Source organism: Sceloporus occidentalis, unplaced genomic scaffold (assembly GCF_023333645.1).
Source record: "Sceloporus occidentalis isolate IW3139 unplaced genomic scaffold, rSceOcc1.0.p SCAF_61, whole genome shotgun sequence".
Classification (NCBI taxonomy): Eukaryota; Metazoa; Chordata; class Lepidosauria; order Squamata; family Phrynosomatidae; genus Sceloporus; species Sceloporus occidentalis.
This window is the reverse complement of record NW_028317041.1, coordinates 2642394-2668797: the sequence shown is the minus strand read 5'-3', so window position 1 is coordinate 2668797 and position 26404 is coordinate 2642394. Positions and strand designations below refer to the sequence as shown.

Genomic DNA, 26404 nt, shown 5'->3' with positions numbered 1-26404 from the left:
TTGGGCACTCTGGGTCATTACAGTCATCTGTATGGACCTAGTCCCTGACACACATACAGCAGAACCGATCCCACGATCACTCATGTAACACATGCGACGTGACCCAAATGTGAGCCAATCCCTACCCACGTATGCTGTAGCAATGCCGATAAAACATAAAATAAAAAGATGAGAAGGTGAGTGTGTTGGGCTCTGAGGATCTGCAGTAGGACTGCAGAAAAGTCAGGCAGTGAAGGTCCCAAGAAGAGAGCCACAGTAATAGGTTCAAGGTCCTTACTCCCCATATCTACGGTAAAAGATTCTCTCTACACAGGGAGACAGGTAAGAGTCAGTGTTGTTGGATGACACCTAACAGATGTTGGCATACAGCTCAGTCCCTTCAGTGTTCAGTCAATCGGTGTTGGTATCTGCAAGACAGATGCTCTAGTTTGGCATGTTAGTCTCCAGGTGCATCTTTCAATCTATTAATCTTTCTATGGACATGTAAGCGCCAATTAGTATTCACAACCAAATAAACAAATGCACAATTAGTAGTGCAATAAAACAAAGCTCATATATAGTGAGCTGAATAATGATGTTATGCAATGCTTTCCCTACTTGTTCACAAAATAAATGCAAGTACATGTGTAGTGGGACAAACAACACAAAATAAATTTAAAACCAACAAAGCATGGAATACATCTTGCTTATCAAATAGAAACAGTGTTCTCACAGCACAATTATCCATACAAACTAAATCTTCCATAAAAATAACAACTCAGGCCCAGAGATTGGCAGGTTTGCAGAAACAAGTCAAGCCTGGCTTATTAGGCTGCAGTCTGAGCCAAGTCTCCCATCACATAGATGAGGACACTGGATCACACTTTCTCTCACCGATAACTCAGCTTTTAAGCTCCATCCAAAACGCCATGTGAGGTATAAAGGCCGAGACTGGCCAGAGCATGGTCTGCAAGGCCACTTATCAATAACAGTGATGCTGCTGTTAAAATATAGATACTAATGTATATATTATCATGTGACAGTTGGTCAGGCAAATTGTAGGTCTGTCCATGACCGCAGGCTCTCTGACTATAAAAATATCACCGATACCCTACTGATCCACTCAGACTACAGACTTTTTGCACAGCTTCCATATAGTTGGGCTAGAGAAAATGTGCTAGATACATATGTCAAAACAAGAGTGAGTGTTGACGTTTTAACTGATTTTTTTCTTGCAAGTCGAGCTTGACTGGCTCTGTAAAAAGCATAATTATATCAGAGAGGAAATCTCATTAATTTAACTATTAACTATACAGTCAACCAAGTTGTTCTTTAAGCAGAAACTCACTGAGGTTGGTCCTTCACAATATATAGTGAAGTCTGTGGGTTGTAACCACAGCTCCTCTGTGAACTGCCACTTTGGTAAATAATTCCCAGCGTCGTTCAGGTCTTCTAAACAGGAATCCTGCGTGCTGAGCAATAAAGAAATACCTTCTCTAAAGGTACTTTAACCCACTGACGATAACTACAAACACTTCACAAACCGCATGCGGCCTGTGAGGGCATGCTGTCTGGACAGCTTAGGGGATCAATCACCCTGTTAGCTTTTGTTCACTACACAGCTCCTGCACCTGTATACCAGCTGAGAAACGGCATATAAAGGAAAACGGAAACAAAACCACAAATTAAAAAAATTAAAAAACGTAAAACAAGTCTCAAAACACGCATATAAAAAGGCTTGTGTTTTGGAAGCATAGATGCACATAAACACGTATATAAAATATAACAAATAACAAAATGATTACAGAAAACAATCTACACAGTCATCATGGTGGGGCTGGACAATATTTAAATAATCTATAAGGTGTAGTTCAACAAAACAAAAAGAAAACAGCTCAGATTTTGGTTTCAAAGATACATGGTAAATAATAAATCAGTTACAATAGATGGAAAAGAAAAATGAACAATGGGTTGATGAAGCTTCCCCAATGTTCATGTATGGATGTCCAGGAAATGAATAATCCCAAAAGGTACATAATACTTACAAACAGGAGCAGCAGCAGTGGAGTCACAACAATGCCCTGCAAGAAGAAAGTTTCAAACGTTAGGAGAATTACATATTCGCTACACATATTACTAGGATGACTGACAAACATGGATTATTTGGTCCACAATGTACCCAATATTGATTGCCACACCATGATCTATTTACCCACAAACTCTAAAGCATGGCTTCCTTCCACAGATCTAAAACGATGCATAAAAAAAGCTTAAATCAATAAGTAATCTTATCTTGGCAACACATTTTATAATTGAAAGTTTCAAGATTTGTTAAGTCGTTTGGTACAATGAAATACAATGTTATCCAAAGTAGACACCTAGCCCAAACATATGCATGAATGTAACACGGTTGGAAGTGTCAAAATGCACACACACAAATAAAACAAATGCACAATGTTAACTTATTGCAGATTTATTGTTTGCTGCAGATGAGGCATTACACCATAATGTGATGACACTAGTATACAAATCTATAAAAAGAAAAAAATATGCTCAGCTGCTTGCATGAGAACTGAATGTTTTAAGTCCCTGGTTTTGCTATACACTCTGAAGGGCCAGCCCTGGTGACCTCCTCTTACAAGTAGAGATAAAAATGTTCAACTGTTCTTGTTTTAGTTATTGCATTCCTGTAGGGGTTTATTCACTAAAGTAGGAGCTGGTAAGAAAGCGTGGTTTTCAACCCACTGAAACCAATAAAATTAAATTTTGCCTGCAATAAAAGCTGCGTTGGCCCTGTATAATGTGTAGTTAAACCAGAGAGGTGACATTAAGGAAATCTTTTTGATATCACTATACATTATGCAGGGCCAGCTGAGCCCTTCTTGTAAGAGAAAGGTTGATGGCTATTTATTGTGCATAATGGATTTAGTGGGTCGAAGCCAGAATTCTCCAGCAAACTCCCCTGCCAACCCCTGCTTTACTGAATAAACACGACAATCTCACATCATACGTACAGAGTGGAAGCTGGAAGGTTGTGTTATTTATAATGACAGGCTAGATTAACTAATGCTAAATTCTGGGCAGCTGCGAGGAACAGGGGGTAACAATGCCACACAATGCATGTACCCGCCAAGCTCAACAATACTACAGGAGTTGAGTGACCCTTCAGACAATCACAGTCCTGAAAAGGTTAATGTACCGTAGACAAAGCAGTCAATACACTTTAACACCCTAGCTGGGTCAACAAACCTGGATTGGGCTGGGCTGTCCAAATACTGCCTAGTTGCATACAACAGAAAATGTGGGGTTAAAGCAATGTTGGCCCCGGTCTTGCTAACTGACCCCAAAGTGATGGCCCAAATGTTAACTTATCTTTCCATTGTAATACCCTTTTACACAAATGAGCAGGCTGAAAAGTTTAACGACTGCTTCAAAGTATGCCAACTTACCCTATTAGTCAATAAAGAGCAAACACAAAAAGTCAACACTTTGCATTAGAATACAATGTCTCATGAATCAGCAAAAATGCACTTGCTGTAATTTACATGGATTTTTTTTTCTTCTCATTTTAGTATCGGAATTTAAGGTGTCTTTTTTAGCACCGCTAAAAATGAGCGAAATATATTCATGCAGTCTTTCACATCAGAGGTGCAAATGGATTTCCTGAAAGTTTGACGGCAGACAGGAGAAGGGTCCCTCTTTGCACCATCGCCAGTGCTGTTCAAGAGATCAGCTTTGCAAATGACTGTAACCATGACCTTGTATACAGAAGGACACATAATGAATGTGTACTGGAAGTGTAAATACACACGTTGTTAATATACACGTTTCATTTGCAGATGACCGGCTAAAAGTGCATTGTGCCCGTTCTGGCTAGGGATGAGGATGTAGCAACGGATTTAAGAGAATGGGTTCTGTCTCCTATTGGGCTAATATGTGCCCCTGCGTTCCCTTACACTTTAAATGCATTTAGAAATGACAATCTGATGTTTTGGAGGACATGTCCAGTGTCCCAGGCAGTCCCCTTAACAATACACATGAAAGTACTTTGTATGTATTGTCATTAGCACCCCCCCCCAAAAAAAGAATAAATGTACTCACCTTAGGGAGAAGCTGCAGCCCCCCCTGCCTTTTGTCCTGACATTTGTCCGACTGATTGGCTACTTGAAGCTGCCAATCAATCAGTTGCAGGAAAGCACTCTCAATGGGAGTGCTTTCCATGTTAGCATGGGGTGCCGCACTCGAGCTGACTGGCCGTAAGTATATCACATTTCAGGAGATGTGTTCCCCATGCATATATGCAAAGTATATTTGGACACCCCTAATTATTGAGTTTAGGTGCTTCAGCCATACCCACTGCTAAAAGGTACATAAAATCAACTAAATAGCGTTTTTCCTAAAACATTTTGCTACTTTCAAGACGCATTCTCTACTTTGCCACTAGGCTGTGCTGTAGCCCAGGACACGGCACGCCTAGCTCCGCCGTCACAGCACCGGCTCCATAATGGAATCTCAAGGCAATTGAAATTTTGGAGAAAATGTTAAAAATTTTGGCATGATTAAAACACTAGTTTGGGCATCACAACTAATGAACTAGACTCTGTAATAAAAGTGTTACATTCATCATAGTGGGTGGACCTTTGTACAGCACTGCAGAATCTATGGTGCTACATAAAACAATAAAATAATAATAATAATAATAATAATAATAGCACTTCTAGGTTTAGCACCAGGTATCAGATTGGTTTATATTACAGTGTGTAAAATAAATAATAATAATAATAATAATAATAAAAAGATTCTGCAGTCTCTGGCACCAAAGTTGCTGTCACCCTTCTGTAGCAGTCAGCATGGGGGTTAGCAGGCCACAAGTATGATTTCCAATTGCAACCCAACATGCCAAGTGACCACTGAACAAATACAGAGAATGGACCGATTATCTGTGGTGTAGATGTCCCAAACTCCAGATTTGTTCATAAAAGAGCGATGTTTTGAAATGTAGGTAAAGTACCACATTTAAATCACTAACAAATACTCAAGGATTACAAAGGTGTACCCTAGTGGGTAAACTTGTCATTGGCAGTATCAGGATCTGGATACATTTTTCATAAATATATTTATATATATATATATATATATATATATATATATATATATATATACACACATATACATACACACATATATATTTATATATCTATATACAATATAGTTTATACATTTTGGATAAATCTAGAAATAACTCCACAATGGTATATATATACACACACACACACACACACAGGCTTTTCCTTTTCCCCCCAACAATTGCTTTGGTGGCCCTTTTATTTTGTTGGCACAGTCAAATCACATTACAGTCTGTTCTTGTCCCGTGAGAGTTCTTCTGCCAGAAGTGTTTTCTTCAATAACCTCCTCAGAGCATGCTTGCTGCACAGCTGTAAGTTAACCCCGTTACTGCTGCTGGGGTGAGGCTGGTCTCTCTCCAATGTGCATAAGCAGCCCTAAAGCAAATACTTCTGTCTATCATTGAAAACTGACAGGACATAACAAAGTAGCACTGTTAATAGGGGGAAAAAGGTATTTTGGGAGTGAGGTTTTGTGTGAGTTTGCATGTTAAACAATTCCGTTAGTATTATCTATTATGAATGGAGTTTATTCAAATCGGCTCAGTAATTGATCTATGCACTATGCAGGGCCAGCTTAACCCTTTCTTGGAGGAGCAATTATCCATAATGCACAGGGAAGCTGTTGAGCTGGAACTATACCTTTGCTTCAAACTCTTCCGTAGACTGCCCCTTTAGTGAATAAACTTCAATATACATTATCACACAGGAGTGGAAATTCTAATTTCGTTTTTGCTAAGCGTATAAACACAGCCTTTGTCTGATAACTTTGTCAACTTGGCCCATGATCCCCACTCTGCAGCAACCAGGAAGGATAGTGCCTGAAAATTGTGACAGTCCCACGAAAAATAGGACATTATGGAGGTACAGAGCGGCCAGAAACAAAAAAGTGGTAACGGGTAACATACTGGGGAGCTGAAATGTATCAGGAGTAAGAGGGTACATACATATAGCCCAACATTTAAAGCAGTCAGTTTTTAACTTTGTGTGGACATTACACATTAGGACAGATATTAAAGAAAGAAGAGGGACAGAGGAAACCGTAACCCGTAGAGTGACCCGGGGAGGATGTTCACCTATCTTAAGGCTCCAGTATGTGTGGTTTCTATTCACTGCTACACATGGCTCTAACCCGAAGCTACCTCTTGACAGCCACTCAGTGTAGTTAAAGGAAATGGTAACTGTACTTCTCGGAGTCACATCAGGCATTTCTGCTTAACAAGCAGGTGAGCCACATGAAGGCTACAGGGCCTTCTCTTTAGCAGTTCAGCTGTCAAAAGCTCATGGAGGCAAAGAAGAAATTGATCCAATCCAGGCAATTCAACTATTTGCCTTTCATGAGCTCCGGAAGCCTCCTGTAAAAGTAAAAGCTCTGGTGCCTCCTCCTACCCCTCTCTCATGAACTTTCTATCCGCAGATGATTAGCAATCCACCTAGAGCTATTATAGTGCTTCACAGCAACCCTATCACACTTCACAAAACAAAATGCTTTTCAATCGCTGAGCCCAGGGCTTGTAACACAAACCAAAACGAATACTGGCAGCTCAACGAGACACCGCACTCTGATACAGCTCACTTGTTAGTTATAATGGAAACACATTAGAAAGCCATTGTATAAATGGCATTATAATGTTAGAGTGATAAAGTCCTAAGCAGTGTATTTAAATCCCAACAGGGTGCAGAATCACTTGATTCCCGCTGGGGTAAGCAATGCATAGCTGACCCTTAAAGAGTTAAACATCAAGGCCCACTGGTGCGTTAGAGAGATAAAACTATTTTAGCCTGTAATATGAAAAGTGAGCGTGTCCTGTATTAAGGAGGGGTGAATTCTCAGTCTCTCGAACTCAAGTATCCCACAGGGGAGTAAATGATATGTGGAGCCAGTAGGATTTCCCATGAGCAGGTGAGAGAATGAGTGTGTGTGTGATAGCATGAAATAGGACAGAGGAAAAGACAACATGATTTCTAGATGTTTGGCTCTAAAAGATGACCTGTTACAAAAGGAAAAGCCCTATATGTTAACTGCATTATGGTGCGCACCACATTATAAAAAAAAAATGTTCAAAGCATTTAAATGTTATTTCACAAGGACTCCTCCTACACTAAAGTCCTAAAAGGTCATTGTGTAATCTTCCTAATCTTGCACATGAGCTTTCTATTTGTATATTGTGCAGGAAAAGTGTGAAATAAAAAAAAAATGCATACAATGCAGATATCTTAAACCGGTCTTGATGCTACCCAGGGTACCCATTTAGACATTTAATTCAGATTGTTAATGCCAAGCATATATTACACAGCAATCTCTTTTTAGGCAAAAGCCTAGTTTAACCATCTCATACTATCATTTTTTTATTTTTTTCTAAATAAACTTTTGGTTTTGATATTTTTTTGTATTAAATATGCTTTTCTTTTAGTTGACACCATGAGTTGGCCTGATCGGGCAATTTCTACAAAGCCTAGACAAAGTATGAACATTTCAGAGCTGCAAGAAGCAGTCAGGGAAAGTTAACAAATGGAGTTTATTTGCTAAAGGGAGAGCAGAAGCATATTGGGAATAGGCCTTCATAATGTCAAGCACGCCAACTCTTCTTTTAGTGAATAAACTCCCATATTCGCTTTCCAAAAGTCTGCCTGTAACATAATCATCTCATCATAAGCACACATATATACTAGCTATGTGCACTACATGGCCACAACAGACATATGTATGATTTCTCACGGTATTTCTGCATTCTTTTAACCCCTTCGTGACAAAGGCTGATTTTACTTTTTGTACCCTTCGTGACAATGGCCGTTTTAACATTTCTGCGCTGCTCGTGTTTAGCTGTAATTTTCTTCTTTCCCGTTTACTGAACCCACACACATTAGATATTGTTTTTTTCAGGACAAGAAGGGCTTTCTTTAGATGACATTGTTTTGATTGTATCATATTATTTACTATTAAAAAAGTATAAAATATGGTAAAAAAATTAGAAAAAAAATGACTGTTTCTAACTTTTAGTTGAAAAATCTTTTACTCATCTATAAAAGGTAATAAAAAAACCTGCTAAATAGATTCTACTATTTGTCCTGAGTTTAGAAATTCCCAATGTTTTTATGTTTTTTTGCTTTTTTCTGCACGTTATGGAGCAATAAGTACAGGTAGCGTTTTGCTATTTCAAAGCCATTTTTTCCAAATCTGGTAATTCTTCCCCCCATGTGCCATTTCTGGTATCTTTGAAGCCGGCCAATGCAATTTACCCCATCAAATCATATATTTTTTAAAACTAGACAGCCCAGGGTATTCCAAATGCTGGTATTTTAACCCTTTCCAAGCACTTATTCTACCATCAGCCTTTGTCAAACTTGATGGTAGTAATTTTTTTGCATTTGTTTTTTCACACACATTTTACTTTAGGTATAAATAAACAGGTTCTGGTATATGTCACTATCAAAAATACCTCACATGAATGATTTTGCCTGGCTGTTTGGGGGCAAAAGGGCCACATTTGGGGCATGCACATTTTTCAATGTTGAACTTTGGCATTTGGGGATCCACTGCCCATGCCCTATTTGGTACATCTTTGAGCCGGGCCATTTCAGTGTGCCCAACAAAACCATATATTTTTGAAAACTAGACACCCCAGGGTATTTTAAATGCTGGTATTTTAACTCTTTGCATGCACACATTTTACCACCACCATTTTTTCAAAGTTTGCAGTAGTATTTTTGTGTGTGTATTTTTCCCACACACACCTACTTTATGTATGAATTTACAGCTCCTGGTATATGCCGCTGTCACACGACACCCCAATATGTGTTCAGCAACATCTCCTGAGTACAGCGATACCCCACATGCATGGGTTTGTCATTTTTGGGGGGAACTAAAAGGCCACATTTGGTACGTGTGCATTTTTCTAATTGGAAATTAGATGTGTGGCCATCCTTCCCCCCGTGTTAATTGGGACCTTGTTGAACCCGGCCAATTCAATTTACCCCATCAAATCATACATTTTTTAAAAGTAGACACCCCATGGGCATTTAATATGCCAGTATTTTAACTCTTTCCATGCGAGAATTGTTTTAAGCTAATATGCTAATTTTAGGACTTGCTCACAAAAATATATTTTTTATATATATATTATTTTTTTTTGCCTTTTTTAACATTTTTTTTCAACTTGAAGGTTCCCCTGATAGTGACATCAGTGGGAAATTATTTTTACATTTTACTGTTTTTTTTTCTAATTATTATTAATTTTATTTTATTTTTAATTTATTTTTTCTAATCACACTGTGATTAGAAAGCTGAGCTCCATTGACTTGCATGGTTGAATGCAGTACCTATATTCAACCTGCAAGTGGAGCCAGAGTTCTCTAGAGGGTCTGGAGACCGTCTAGCGAACTTTTTAGACTTTATTGTTTTTCTTTATTGAATTTTCCCGAACCGCCGCCGTCTTGCTGATGGCGAAGATCACCGGCAGCTGCGGCTGTGACCGCTCTCCGGAGCGGTCACAGTCCATCCCCAGGTAAGTGTTTGGTGTCGCTGGACGCCTCCTGATCGAGGCATTCCAGCGACACCATTTAAGTTTAGGAGGCAATCGTTGATCGCCTCCTAAACGCTTTTAAAACGGGATGTTGACGCCCCGGGGAGGGGCCAGAGATGGCCCCTTTGTGCCGATAATGGCGTTGCTGAATGCCTCGAGGTCGAGGCATTACAGCAACGCCGTTTCGATGCAGAAAGCGAAAATAGATCGCTTTCTGCACCCGTTTAATGACGTGCTGGTCCTGGCACGTCATTTGTCGTTATCGACTTGAATTTCCGTGACGTGCCCGGACCGGCAATTGTCATCAAGGGGTTAAATAACATTTGCTATCTGTCCATTATGTGTAATTAGCCATTTCTTGAGATGCACACTATAACGTGGAGTTAGAATATACACTATATGGACTTTTATGACATCACATCCTAAATACATGGACATTAATATGTAGTGGGTCCTCCTTTTGCATATATAGCAGCTTCCTCTCTTCTGTGAAGGCTTTCCACAAGTGTTTCTGTGGGAATTGTTGCCTATTCATCCAGAAGAGCATTTGCGAGGTCAGGCACTGATGTTGGACGAGAAGGTCTGCCTGGCAATCTCCATTTCAGTTCATCCCAAAGGTGTTTGATGGGGTTGAGGTCAGGGCTCTGTGCGGCCAGTCAAGTTCTTCCACCCCAAACTCATCCAACCATGTATTTATGGACCTTGCTTTGTGCACAGTTAGAAGCATAGCATTGTCCAAAAAACCTTGGTATGTTTTGGATTTTCCTTCACTGGGCCAAGCCCAAACCCCGATTTCAATAATTAAGGTGTATCCCAATGCTTTTGTCCATATAGTGATGCATAAATCAAGGTCCATAACTTGACCAGCCTGCACAGAACCCAGACCCCTTTGAACTTCTTTGGGAAGAACTGGAATGGCGATTGCGAACCAGGCTTCTCATCCAACATCCATGCCTAACCTCCCAAATGCTCTCCTGGATCAAATGGGCACAAATTCCCACAGTAACAGTCCATAATCATGTGGAAAGCCTTCCCAGAAGAGTTGGGGCTATGGGGGGGACCAACTACATATTAATGTCTATGTATTTAGAATGTGGTGTCAACAATGCGTGTAATGGTCAGATGCCTCAATATCTTTGTCCATATGGTGTATATTAACTTCTGGAATATACACGTTGCTAGATAATCACAGCTTGAAGAAAAAAAATCAAGCTTAAATATAAAAAAGGCTTGTATCAATAAACAGAATGAAATTAGCTAATGCTTTTACAAAGTGCACTCCCAATAGTTTACCTAATAAAAAAAATCTTAATTTATAAGCTATTAGGTTGATGTGCATTTTTATTTCCTGGAAATTATTAATTACAAGCTATGAATTTAGCTTTTCTTCTCGCAGTTTATATATACCGATACACAACCTAATAATAGTAATAATAAACTTAAGCGAGCATCTGGTGTTAATACACTGAGCAAAAAAGATCTGCTACATTAACTTGATAATAACTTGTAAGTGAAATTCCTAATGTTTTGACCTAGTCGTTTCCTTTGTGTTAAGAAAGAGAGGGTCAATAAACATGCCACGCTGCCAGAAATCCTAACAATGTTTTAGTGAAAATGTAAATCAGGTCATTCAGAAGCACATGGGCATGAATGCTCAGGAATTGGAAGTGTGTTCACTCACAGCCAAGTACAGTATAGGGAAAAGGGGTGGCTTTTTTTTTTTTTGCTTTTTTTTTTTTTTAAAGTCCCAAGGAGGGACACTTGGGTGCTATGTCGTGTAAGCAAATGTATACAGATTGGGGTGGTGGAGATTACATTTCTACTAATTAATCTGAAACTGGGATAAATCCAAACGAGTGCACTGTGGTTAAACTATGTGTTTAAACACCTTTTGTTTCTGGAAGTCCAAATTGGGATGCTGGATATGATCGTGCTATAACTCAGCGGGGAACACGCATGGGATAGGCATATGGCTATAACACCGAGTCTAACACAAGTCCAAGGACTGATTAAGTTCTGAGCCTCTACATCAGGAAAAACGGGCTGAATTCTATGTTTCGACAATCCTTAAAGAGGGACCAGGCTTATTTGCGAATTTGTTTTAATCCTGGGTAATTGAAGGGGTGCGCACGCTGTGCAAATGTTTCAGCTACAGTAAAAACTCGTTCCCGGCCCTTATTCAGGGGTAAAAAAAGAAAGCATATATAAAATAAAGGCTTAAAAAACCCGCACATGCTGTGCACGAAGTGTCTGTGGATAGACAAACAGTAGACCACACAGCTGATTTAACAAAGGAGTGCTCAATCAATGATGCACTGAGGCACATGACAAACTCAAGTCAAAACCCATTAGGTTCAAGTGGCCCTTTTAAATTCCACCTGGTCGCGCTGACCCTGTTGCTTACAGCTAAAGACTTTAGAGGCTTTTTTCGGAAGCGTTCAGGAGAGCCTTTGTTTTGGCATTTGCTCAGCGGCACCTTCACAATTAACACTGCCAGGCTTCCCCCTCTGATCAATTATTCATCCAGATGACTAGCATATATTTTGAGCGCCTTAACTTCACGTCTGAAATGCGTAGCGAGAGATGACACGCGCTCGTGTGCTTTACAGAATAAAAGGCTCGGCTGTGAAGCGGGTTTTGAACACTAAATGGGAACAAGGCTAAGAGAAGTGAAATCAACACTTTTAGTCAAAGTGAAGCTCCAGGCGAGCTGCAGGCAGCACACAGCATGGGAGAAGCTGGCTCTGGAAAATGCCCTGCGCTGACAGCTGAATGAGAGGTTGAAGGCCTAATGCTAAGAGATGTTCCACCAATGGTAACGCAATGAAAGTTCGCTCGCAACACTTCACCGGCTGCGCTCATCGGTTCACACACGCGTCATTTTTAATTTACAGCAATATTGATTAAAAACCTCAACTTATAAGCAAGAATAACCTTGATTTTTTTTTTTATTATTATGATTATTAAAAAGTATCTGGAATAATTGCCTGGCAAAAGAGAGTAAACAGCATTGAGGAGTAAAGTGTTTCCAGAAAAGATTCGGCTTTCTCTGCGAAGCGCGTAAGAAAGAAACAAACACGCAGTGTAAAGACACATGCAAGGTCTTTGACAGCTGCCATTCTACTCTTCATGTGCTTGATAAGCATATTTATCAGTATATCTTAATAGTTTGTATACATTAATGCTCTTGACTGGGGTATTCTCATAGTGGAGTTCTCACGGTAGGCAAGCTGGCTGCAAGCTTGTTATCTGGTATGAAACAAGACAGACAGAGCCAGACCCAACTTGTGCCTACATAGGCCCTCGCACACCGAGAACCCCAATACAGAAGGAGAGGAGGCATGTTAGGAGGCTCAGCACATGCTTACACCCATTCCTTCCTGAAAAGCTGGATGATCCCCTAACTGATGCCAAGTGCCCTAGAGTTGAATTTAACTCAACAACTATCATGATCCTACATGAGTTAATGGCACAGTTATCAATTTCTATTATTTATTAAATGTGGAATATTTAGCCAGAAAGTCCAACTACATGGCCCAGAACTGGCCAATCACACTGCTCATTGCACATTACCAACTCTGTCCAATCCACCAAAAAAAAGCAAATGCTGTGTTCTCTCTGTGTTTATAGTCGGTAAGATTGACTTGTATAACAATAGTTAAAATGTTACTGTTCAAAAGTTTGGGGCCACTTAGAAATGTCCTTGTTTTTGACAGAAAAGCTAATTTTGTCCATTAAATTGGCATCAAATGGACCAGAAATACAGTCTGTTAATGTTTTAAATGACTTTTGTAGCTGGGTAAAACAGATTTTTAATCTTTAGTCTTACAGACGTAAAAACAAACAAAAAAGCTCAGATTTTTCCTTCTTATTTCACACATGTTCTAAATAAGATCAACTTTATGATATACAAATATACTAAAAACACAGAATGTTTAACTACTGCCAGAAACGGCACATATTTCAACTCAATGGCACTTGGGTTTTCATATCAACGCAAACTTTATAAAGTACAGAATCTGCTTTTTGATTGCTTTTTCGAACCTTGGCATGATTCTTAGCAATGCCTCACATACTAAAGCTCAGACAATAACAAAAACACAAATAATAAAAGCCAATTACATTTAATAAGATATGTAAAATAACGGCGTATTAATCCCCGAACCACTGAATCCAAAAGGCTTGTCACTGGTCTGTAAATGCTGGTTTTGGTCAAGAAAGACAATTTGGGAAGCACATGTATTATGGCGTACAGAAGGTCAGCACATCACTGCTTTCAGGAGTGGATAGCGCTCGGATGATTCACTTAGAAAAGCAATGCTCCAATGGGCATGTTAACCCACAGGTGAAGGCCATGGAAAAAGCATATTTTCGAGGTATTTTGGGGATTTTTTCTGACAAACCACATATAGAAACATCTCAAAGGATGACCTTTTGTGTTATGTCTCCTGTTGTGTTTTAGTGTATTGTTTGCAAAGCTGGTCTTCTATTTTGTGGGATTCCAGGAGCCAAGCACATGTTCTAAATCAGATATTTAACATGAAAATGCCTGATAGTCAGATTTCAACACAGACTCATCAGTGGCTTGCTGACAATGAGCTCTATTACATTAAAGGGATGTTGCACCAAGGGATCGGGAACGCAAACAATGTACTCAGACTGGGAATGGGTTCAGAAATGAACCCAGAGGTGCCTTGACCGTGCCAGTGGCATAGAAGCCTGCCAACCAGGCAAAAATGCTGGTGCATGGAAACGGTAAGGGGTTACCGAGAAAGTATACATTCTCAAAGAAACACTATGTGCATTATGTATTAAAAAAAACAAGTGACTTTGGTGCAAAAGGGGGACCATATGACCAATGTTCTTATGGTTAGAGCTGCCCCTGACCATCACCAGCCCAAATTGTGTAACTTTATACAAAATTTATCAAGTTTGACTAGAAACTCAATTGTCCCTTGGGCTAACATGGTTATATGTATTTCTCCAATGGAATGGACCAGTTGACAGAGCCATTCCATTGATTGCTATGATGATATTACCATTTTTCAACCTTTGCCCCAGAACTGCTTTTTATTCATTTATGGTTAGTTGCAGCACTTCAAGGTTTTTTCAATAAAAACAAATATTAATAATAAGGCATGATTGTTCTAGTTCTGTGAAGATTTTGAGAGCACCTCAATGACCTGGTTCATTCAGTGAAGCTTTGACGTGGGGATGCAGCTTGGTTTAGGGAAAAAAAAAGTTTTAAAAAATGTAGTGTTTATTATAGAATACTGTTTGGATCTTACAGAGATGGGACCGATGACGCCACTGCCCCTTTAAATACAAATCCTCAAAAACGATGCATTGCCAGTCAATACAAAATGAGCCAATCAATACTGGCCTTTTCATTCTTGAATTTCTGAGCCAAAGAAGACATGTTTGCCACCTTCAATATCACACTTGAAAATCAAGCAATTCTCGAGTGGGTGTTTTCTGTGCAGCATCTACAAGAACCTGCTCTTAACCGACTTTCCAGCACAGAACGGTTAGAACAGACAACTTGCATACAGTATATGAGATTAAACCGTAAGGGACCTGCCAGTTATGCTAGAGAGTCCCTGGACAAACCACATGTAATGTGACTACTGCTTAACTAATAGGTTTGGAGAACCATTAATTAATATTCATCATGCTTCTGGATTCTGCATGTCAAAATGACATCATTAACTCAACGCTCCGGGCTATAAGATCTCCCCAGGGACAATCTACCTCTATAAGCTTTGGACATTTGCCTCATTTGTTCTGCAATCCATAAATAAGAACAATTCAACCCATCTAGTCTGCTCACTTTTCCTAATCTAAGGACACAGACCTTAAACAGTCCCTGCTCTCGTCTTAGATTCAGGATAGCTTTACGCCTATCCCATACATGTTTAAATTCCATCACTGTATTAGCCTCTAACACTTCTGCTGAGACGCTGTTCTATTTATTATTTATTTGCCACCCACTAGATAAAAAAAAAATCTAAGCCAGTGACCCTCTAGTTTTAGATTGTATAATATATTGTATAGATTGTATAATTATATATATATATATATATATATATATTGTAGGGGACAGCTCACGCATGGGGCGGCAATGACAGTATTCACACAGGTTTCAAAAGTCAAGCGTGTTTATTTAGATGCTGTAGGCACAGAGCACCTTGAAAATAAAACAAACTCTAAGCCTGTCCGGCTCTAACTAAACATCCGGATACCTCTCTACAAGCCTAAGGTCTGGCACAAAGCAAAGTAACAGGTTGTCCATGGGTAAAGCTTCATACCTGGTGGGCTGCAGCGCTGACTGTAGCTTCTCCCTGCCTCAGTCCCTCCTCCACCCTGCAAACCCAACAGCCCTCTCTTTTAAGGCTTCCTCCCCAGTAATGAGCTTAGGAAGCCTCACCTGAGGGCTCCTGGGTTTGCTACCGTGCCTGGCTGAGGAAACCAGGTGAGATATATATCCCATCAACCACTCTCCCATACACTTTACCACAATATATATATATTTAATTTAGACGATTCTTTTCATTTTAATTACATTTTTAACACACTTATCACTAAGTATCCAAACATATACAAAAAAAGACAAAAAAAAACCACATTTAAATAAAATATTTGTGCAAAGTTATTACTGGTACTCTTTTTACAGTTAATTTCTAGTTTTTCTCGTTACCCACATAATCCAGCACGGATGGTTTTTAGTCTAATTTATTTCTCGAGGTTTAATGTCAAAAAGAGGAATCGGGAGAAGATTATATCAGATCTCAGCAAGGTTTTTCATTTGAGATAGAGAATTCTAAATTAAGAATGCTTGTTCCATCTTGTGATAGAAACAAAGTTTATAACCTTTAGTATCAATCAATACACCTAAGTAAATAATTAGGAGGACAACGACAACTATCTAATGTTAAATTATTAATGTATACCAACAGTACATATATTTGATAACCCCATAAGCATTTATGGAGAGGTGCTAGTATAAAAAATTGTGGAAATGTAAATACATAAAACACAATCCCAGAAAAAATGTTAAAAAGTAACATGACTAAATTGGTATGAATCAGACACAATGTTGTTCTTGCAATGAAAAAAAAATAAGTATTAGAATCCTCACTCTTTTTTATTTAATAAAACCTGTATATCATATCATATATTGCACACACTGGAACAGAGTGATCCTCCATCAATACATGGGCTTTAGATTCTGTTTGGTGTTTGGCCACGCTAGTATTGATTAAGGTACACTTAGGCAAAGCATTGTCATTTCTTATTCCTCTAAGAAAAACTAGTGAGCTGGATGACAAAGCACTTAAGGTCAAATCTCTATTTCTTAGCAATGATTTCCCTGAGAGGTAACCAATTACAGGACAAAGTAAATAGCACAAAAATGAGAGATGTGTGTTTTACAGATCAATGTGGACTATTTAGCTTGCGTTTCGAAAATACGCTGTTTGGAGCTTTTTGTTGGCAATCGAGCATTGGCCAAGTGATTTGTTGCAGACTTTTGAAACACGACTTTTGCACCAAAGAATCAATACTGCACAATATACAGCAGGGTCATAACTTGTAAAAGGGGCATCAGCACCAGGCACCTCAAAGTGAGGAGTACACTTGAGTTACCTGGTGGCAATTCCCTGCCCCCTCTTCTAGAAGCGGATGAGACGTCTGCAGGGCCAGGTGTCTGATTCAGTCCCACGCAGCTAGAGTACTACTCTGCTTTCTAGTAATATCATGCTCAAGCGTTTTATCACTTAAATGCAGACCATTTAGTCTTCAGAGCCTTATCTTCGGTTGTTATAATGTTGTCTGCGTCATCAATAAAAGGCCACCCAACACAACCACAAGAAAATAAGACATCTGAAAACAGAGAGGTTGTGAAATGCAATGTAATTGCCAAGAGGGTCTACTAGCCTAAAGCCCAAGTGCTGCCTGGCTGTATTTTTAGTCAATTTGTCACTTCACTACATGTCAAATTCACTACAAACCAACAGATTTCAAAACAGCAAACCACCTGCAAATTCACACTTCATTTCTACCTGGGTTGCTACATTCTGCTAAACTTACTATGAACCCAACTACTGAGGGATCCGGTCAAGTCTACCAAGCTCTTAACCGATTGTTATTTGGCTAATTCTGTTTTTTTTTTTTAGCTTAATAAAGACAATTTGCCTTTTAATATTCAAGATTCAGAGTTCATGATACTGCTGTTTTTGCGCTCTCTGTAGTACATGACCTTTGCTAACCATGAACCTTTAAATGGTTGCCTGCGCTGGACTGTGACACAACCCACCCCAGTTCGCAGCCATCATCTATGCATTAATGGGCATCTGATCAATACACAGCCGACACTCCGTGGCCCACACTCGATATCAATCCAGAGCCAGAGCAAGAAGCTGATGACAGATATTGGGCTGTCTGAAATCTGCAGTACTGCACAGTTGTAGCTACATTATTATACATATTCTTGGAGTAAGTAATTTAACAACCCAGCAGTGTGACCAGAACATGTTCAATATCGCTTGTGCTATACACAGCCTATATGTACTAAGGCAAATGTCTCACTAGCGAGAGAAATCACTGCAGTTTTTAGGAAACTATGTGACGTCTTAATATTTGCATTTGATTGTGTGCTTACTACACAGTGCTTTAGACTCATTTTCTTGTACTGTATTGGGAAAGATGCAACCTCGAAGCGGTAGTATCGAGGAAATAATTTATAAACACTGGTAAAAGCAGAAAATTATAAGTTATGTGGCATTGAGCACAACAATACAGAAAAAAACAAAATAATAATAAAAAAAAACCTCTTTACTCCGATTAAAAGGGACAGATGTCCCATACCAAGAATGCATATAAAGCCAATTTGTATGTAGTTTAACTTGCATTTTCTTTTTTGCCTCAATGAACAAAAAATATCTGGTAAACAGGCTACAGCTCACCGATTCTCTGTTGTTCATGTTTGGCGCTAGCTTTGGTTCTAGAATCAGTCAATCACCGGCAAGATAATGCTCTAATTGGAGTCAAAGGAGTCCTTTCTGCGCCTGTGTGGGAGAGATCTCTTTGGCCCCTTGGAACTATCATGTGGGCCAGCTGGCGGGGAGTATTAACGTGTGAGTAATGCTGCACAGAGGATGCATTCAGCCAAACAAATCTCCAGTAATGTAAATATCCGGGGATATGGGGAAAGAGAGCGAATGAATAGAGGGATTCTCATTCATTCATGCATACATGCACTAGAACGGAAACTGCACAGAGATAAAGAATGAAGGTTTGTGGCAAGGGCTTACATGTGACATGTTAAAGATAAAAGGCACTTCCCTTTTTTAAATGAAAAAAACTTACCGTGACCTTCTGCTATTGGCCTCCTTTACCAAGAAATCACCTGTATTTCATCTATCAATTTTTCAACCACTTAATATAGGGTACAACTCCTAGCCGTACAATAACAGAAAACTAATTTATAGTTAATTAAGTGTGAAAAAAATCATAAAAGGAACATCCTGCACGAGTGAAATAGCAGTCCATAAAACCTCGACATACCCCCATTTACTTAAATTATATGAATTAATGGAATGCCGAGATGACTTTTGCTTCCTCAGCCCTGTTTGAAGAACCATAGAAATCCTCTAGGTAATTAAAACCGTAGCGGAATGCAAAATCAAGTCTATTTCATTAAAGAGAAAAGAGAAGAGGAAAAAATGATATTCTTGAGCTCCAGTGTTATGCTGCTGGGGCCGTTGTCCATCAGTTAGCTAGCTCTCTCATCTCAATGCCCTACTGTATAATTAACTCAAGCTAGGATTGTTATCCAAGTAGGTTAAAAGACGTGATGGCATTGCCTCAGTTTCATTAACAGCATGATGATGAGCAGTTCCTACTGTCTGTATCCTGAGCACACTGCCTAAAAGAGTAATCAGGAGCTGAAGATGAGCACGGTATGTTGTGTTTGCATTATAAGAGTGATTTAAGTAGGTATCAAGAGATTCATACAGTAGATCTGAAGCAAAGTCAGAATAGATCTAACGCCGTGCGTGCCTTGATTAGGTGGATAGATACTGCAGAGCAAGCGCGTGAATTCTCTTCAAAGTCCGTCGTGGTCTGTGCAATTAAAACTGAAGGTGCACCAATGAAAAAAAGTTATATCCTGCGCAGTATGCGGGCCAAACTGCGGCCCAGAATACCGCACCAGGCATATGAATCGGTCACCTTTATAATGTTTCTCCGTTGACTTACCACAGACGAGTGGTATTGTGGAGCACATGAGAATTAACGAGTACACACTTCAGGTCAAACTCCAGGTCTTGGGGGGCCACAAACAGACCAAGATTTAGTTACATCCCTGGTTTGAACACAAGCTTACATCGTCTTCATTGAGCTGCCAGCGCGCATACTGGTATATCCTTGCCTTGTTGTGGCAAAAATGACATCAATCTCAGAAGGAAGCTGATAAACAGTAAACAGAGAAGACAATTTCTAACACATGGGGTTACATAGAAACTGAAAACTGTACTGCAATCCAATGATCCCAAAATAAAATATATTACTTTTTAATATTTAATATTATATTTTGGTTCAGCATAAGATGTTTATACCAAACCAAGAACACCACTATCTTTAGACTGACAGAACATAATACTTACCATAACTCATCGAAACATGTCATGACACTTTGTGTGAAGTCAATTTGTCACCTTTAACTGACAGAAGGGGATGAGAAAGCTGCCTTTATTTACAATTAGTGACTGTCACGACATAGAGGAGGGGTAATTACTATTTGTCTTGTTCTCACAGAATGCAGAAGACGTAGCTGGGGAGAGGACTGCATAAATGAATGCCAAATCACTCCGCATAGGGAGACATGCGATAATGTACATTAGCATTAGGGGCTGTGAGGGGGTAGTTGATACGAATGTAAGGCTGACAATATATAAAAGAAAAAAATATATATGTATGAAAAGTTTAGTGTCCTTGAACAGTTTTGGGTCTATTCACTAAATGGAGAGTTGACACAAGGGTTGTGATTTGAACTCACCGACACCACTATCCGCCATAAGGAGCCAACTTCGGTACTGCAGGTACATCTTTGCTGGCCAGGTATAATGTATATTTAAATCAGTGAGATTTATTATTGAATTATGTATGTTACAGGGCTTGCCCAGTCCTCCTGGCTGGAGAAATCTGCCAGATCATAATGAATAATAAAGTGGGAGAATTAAAACAGCACCTCTCTCCTTAGTGAATAAACCCCTTTAAAAGCAGTAATATGGTTCTTGCAAAAGGCAATGTTCAAAAATTCCCACAAAAGGCAAAAATGTCAAATGTCATAACACTTACATCTCTATGGGAACTTCATGTAGAGCGCTAATTATATATATATACACATATATGAAAAGATGGGCGACCCCTTAAATAGATATTCATTTGTTGCATGAATATTTCTCATAAGTGACATATACACACACAAATAAAACCTCACAAAACATTAGTGTTGTCCACAGATGTAGCATCAATTGTTTACACCTGGAAAAAAAAAAGATTTAATCCAAAAGCATAGCTTCGAGTATGAATTATTCACAATCTTGACGGAACGGAATCACAGAAGAAGATATAGCTTGTCTGTAAATAAACCCCAGGGGATTGTCAAAGGCTTCTAGCCTCTTACGGAGCAATCACTAAAAAACTAAAGCCAAACTTGGCAACGTTGATATATTGTCCCTAAATGCTATTCACGCGAATAAAGGAGAAGCTCCAAAGAAAAAAAAGAAAAAGAGCACAAAATACAGTGCTGTATACAGTAATATAGATTACCGTTAACAAAAACCTGGTTTTATATCATTGTGTTCCTATCAATGTATTTTATCTGCAGACCTAGAGGCTGCCATTGTTGTTAGCCATGTGATATTTTGGGTGATATTCCTCCATAAGACAACACCCTGAGCGGATTCTTTATGGCAATGCTATATAAAAATATATAGGTATGAAAGGAAAAATCCTTTAATACATTCTGATTTTCAAGCTGTTGAATAAAAGGAGGAAATGCCAGTAGTAGTAGTAAAAATTCACTTACGAGAAGATATATGGCTCCATACATTTTCTAAAACAATGGTAGCGCACCATTTCAATAGAACAAAGTCAGGTAGGTGGCCCTCCTAGGTCAGTCCACCCAAGAGTCCAAAGGCGCGCTTAGAAAGCAGAGGAGTCAAAGCAGTAGGGATATATGGAAGTCTACCATAACACACAAAACATAAAGGTCCTCTCAATGTGTCATCAGGTCTTTATTTAGGATCATGGTGATCCAGCTCTGGGGGACCTTAACCAGAAGATCTAACTAGAACAGTCTGTTCTAATGTGACCTGGGATCTTTCTGGCATCAGCTATCATAAATGAATTCACTGTACATCTGCTAGTGCATCCCGCACTTTTTTCTGTGGGGGCATTATTTTAACATCCAGACACTATTTATGGAACGGCCATAGATAGTTAATTAGGTATAATAATCATATGCCTTATTCAAGTTGCTTTGCAAAAGTAAAATGATATACAATCGCATATTGTGAGACTCACTTAGGATGTGACCTCAGTGAGGACACTATTTGGGTCAATGTGAAGGTTCATCTCTTTGTGGATAGTTTAGATTTTAATAAAACCATGTATATTTGTTATTTTTTTTGGAAAGCCCTCACATATTGGTATTTTAAACGGAGTAACAGGAGAACGTAGCAAAATCGGTGGTAGTCACCCGAATTTAAGAAAATATTTAAGCCTATTGCATTCCATATTAAGAAAATGACATATAACGTTCTGCCATCTCAGAGGCAAAGTGCAATTAATGAATGCTAGTGGGGAAAAATCTCCATTTCTGAAATGATCACAACAAAGAGGCGAAAGGTTTTTATTTTGCATTACGTAAAATGAGAATAAATAAAGCCGTAGTGTTGCCGACACAAGCCTTAATGTAGTCATATTGACATATTACTAAATAAATTACTGAGAAGAGCGCTTGCTAAATCAGTTTTATTTAAATAAAAATGCAATGCATTTTAAAAGCTGGCACATGAGTTTGGCCTTTTATGACTTATTTTATTTCAATTCTCTTGTTTGCATAATGCACACTATATTCTGAGCAATGCCGCAGGAACGTGTCAAAAATTAAAGCTATAGCAGCTTATGGTGAAAAGATATAATATTTGTTTGTTTTCTTAGTGTTTTTTTTTTTTTTACATGTATGCAGACTGGATGCACGAGCTGATAATGCCACGCATTGAGACAAATTTTAGCCATGTTGGCAATAAACAGGTAAATAAACCTTGGCTGACATTTCCCCTTAAACGTCAGACTCTTTGTATTTTTAAGAATTAGCTGGAACTATAAGTAACAGTGCAAATACAGCTCGTCACCGTAAGTATACTTTGGTTCCACCTACCAAAAACCGGAGCTGGGCAACAAGCTACTGTCGGACTATAACTCCAGAGGTGCTCAGCCGACCACTAGGCTGTTTGTAATTGTAGTTTAATAATGGTTAGTGGGCTACATATTTATAACGGATAGTGGGAAAAACCAGGAGATCGTCATGAATCTTACCGCCGAATGCTCAATAGGTCCATTAGCATAGACTTCCCATAAATTACTATAGTCTACAAAAGACTAAATAAACTATTAGGGAGAACCTGCCATGGCACAAGCAGAGTAGGTGATGGCTAAAGCTCATCTCACTCCATCCATATATTCTCCTTCATGCTTGCGAGCAATGCAATGAATCGGGCCTAGAGGTCTGGGCTTACCTTATGCTACACCGTGGTTGAGCAAGCCCAACTCTATATAGTATTAAAAATAGCCCAACATGAGTCTCTGCACTCTATTTATATGCTCTACCGCACACACAAAAACACAAATATTCACTCCTAGAACAAAGAACAAAATACTTTTTACTTTGTAATTGACATGAAATTGTAACCTGCCTATCAGGGGCAGCAATGCAGCGGTGCTGCTTGCATGGTGTGCAAGTAGCCAGAGAGAAACCTGCCGGTGAGGTAAGGGAGATGAGGGAAGGAGTGAGAGAGAAAGGAAGGGAGTGAGAGAAGGGAATGAGCAAGTATGTATGTATGTATATATGTATGTATGTATGTTAGGATTATAGTGTATGTACATGAGTGTGTTACAGAATGGATGTGTATCTGTAAGTTTGTGAAAGCATGGATGTGCATGTGTGAGTGTATGAGCACAGGTGTGTATGTGTAAGTTTGCATGAGCATGGATGTGTATGTAAAAGCATGAATGTGCATGTGTGTGTTGAGTGTGTGTAAGAGTTAATGTGTGTGTATGTGTTAGCATAAGTTTGTTTGTTAATGGGGGAGGGGCCTATTCATACAGCAAATGCTAAACATCAGTTTGTAGAGAACTTTAGCCTTTAAACTGTCTACCAAATCCCTATAACTGTAACGATCAAAAGATATTTTGAGTAAACTCGTTCTCTCGACGGCGAGTCCACACTGCCATGCCTAATCGCCCACAATGTACCATTTCTGATCCTACACCCACCTTAACTGTGCAGTTCTAACTAGTTTGTTGTAGATGCCAGCGTATGCGGATCACAATAAGCGTTTGCAACTGCCAGGAGCATAGGCAGAAAAAAAGTTTGTAATAAACTGGCAAAGTTGTCATTATGAATTTCCATTCTATAAATGTAACTGCCTACACCGTACCCCAATAGCACTGCGTTAGCATTTGGCTCCAAAGCCAAAGGTTTTAACTCTGGCGTAAAGGAAGACTAAACTGAGAAATATGACAGGTAAAACCAGGGTTGACACATTAGCCATTTTAAAGAGGACGTCTATGAATTGTACATGTCATAGGGCAGTTTTTGACAAGTGCAGCCCATCACTATGTAAAATTCAGGAAAAAACCCACACACAGCTCAGTAACATTTGTCAAAAATATGGCAACCTCAGGTAAAAACCCACAAAGTTGCTGCTCCTCATTATATTAAAATGGCCTTAGATATATATATCAGGAACTAGTGCCAGTCAGCTAGAAGTGCTAATGAACAGTCATGATACTCCATAGCAAGCTATTAAACACAAACGCTCACATCACACAACTCCCAAGCCAAAGAATTCAGCGAGCACCTCTCTTCATTTTTATTATTATTATTATTTTAGTTTGATTTCAATATGCGTGCTATTACATGATAAAAACCACTATTTATTTTTTTTATGGATGGCTTAAGGACTAGAAATGTTTAAATGCAAAACGAGTCAGCCTCCGCATATTAAAATGGCTCACACAATAACATTAATAATTCACGTTCCTGAAACTTCACATGTGCCGACCACTGGCATTTTCACTTCAAATTTGTACAGTCTTTAGTCAACACACTTCATCTGCATTTCCAACACCTGCGTCCGTCATTTATGAACAAAAATGTCCTTTTATCTTTATCCTGGCTATCCAGAGCACATGTACTATAAAATCATGCTATAGAATAATCATTATGCTTTCACGTTCGAGATTGCTGAGATAAAATTGCTGAGATATATCACTTTGTGTTAATTAACGAGATATTAACAACAAAAAGAGAGGTTATTTTATATATTTGATTTCAGCGCAATAAGAAAAAGTTTCTAATAACTTTAGAAAGTGCAGAAGGACTTGCCTGTTGGTATATTAATAATAAACCATAAAATTCCAAGTATAATTTTGTTACATTTGGAATTTTTGGCGGAGCATTTTACACGGAGGTCAGGTTATATTTTACATACAGTGTCCGGCATGCCAGGGTACCAGGAAAGGTCTCTAAAGGTTTACAGGTCCCAGCTGAAGAAATGGACAGTCTTACCGAACGACAACTCGTGTAATGTTCAGACAGCCAAGGTAAAAAGTTATAGCCCAAAGCAGCTTAACTAACAAATGGCACCTACCTATCAGCAGACCACCAGTAATTTGGGGACTTTATGTAGAAAAGGGGTAATTATACACAGAGGCATACACATGCCTTTGACTCCCCAATTATATTTCTATATACTACAGAGACAGGAAATATCTATATTTCTTAAAGTCGGGATGTTTAGACTGGAGTATCCCGACAGCCTAGCAGCGAGTCTAAATGCCCCTGGCATTCTATACATATGATTCAGTCTATATGATGCGCTTGCAGTTGGTAGCCTTCAACCAGGTCCTGCTCATAATGCAGAGAATTTAATAGACTACAATAATTTCAGGATGAGCTGCTAGGTGGCAGTGCTGCTTTAAGGCAAGGCTGACTTGCACATGAGAGTTTATTAAATGTTATTATAGATTATTATTAACACTGGACTTCATTACACGAACAGCGGAAGTTTTTGGGATCAAGTACAGGTTGGTCAATTGGTTTCTGACCTGTGCTAATTAAATAAATCAAGAGCTAACTGTGCTCCTGCAAGAAGGATCCAGTTGAAAAACTGCAATAAAAAGTACTTTAAGCTACAATCAAGCTACATTTAGGGTCGCGTTAGGCAGATTTCATTCAAAATCAAAAAGCAATAGAACCAGAAGAAAAAAAAATGTTTTTGTAGAACTCCCCCCCCCCCTTCAAAGCTGGCACCAAGCCCGGATCTGGGGCAAATCCCCGTACAGCTCTTGTGTCTTTCCTTTTTTCCCCAGTGTGGGTACTTGAGTCTACAACACACAACACTGGACCCCAGAAGCACTTAACCGCAGTATAGCAAAACACAGCCAGCAACACCATAAGTTATTATTCTCGCGTCACTCCTGTCTTGG

General features: G+C 39.1%; 1 protein-coding gene across 1 annotated transcript in view; it reads right to left on the bottom strand.

Annotated features, from left to right (window-relative positions):
* The window catches only part of LOC149287406 (sodium/bile acid cotransporter 7-B), a 74974-nt gene that overhangs the window by 22950 nt on the left and 25620 nt on the right, over positions 1-26404 (bottom strand). Inside the window, exon 6 of the mRNA XM_089492930.1 lies at positions 2025-2060. Within this exon, the coding sequence (XP_089349056.1) occupies positions 2025-2060 (36 nt within the window). The remainder of the gene's footprint in view (positions 1-2024; positions 2061-26404) is intronic.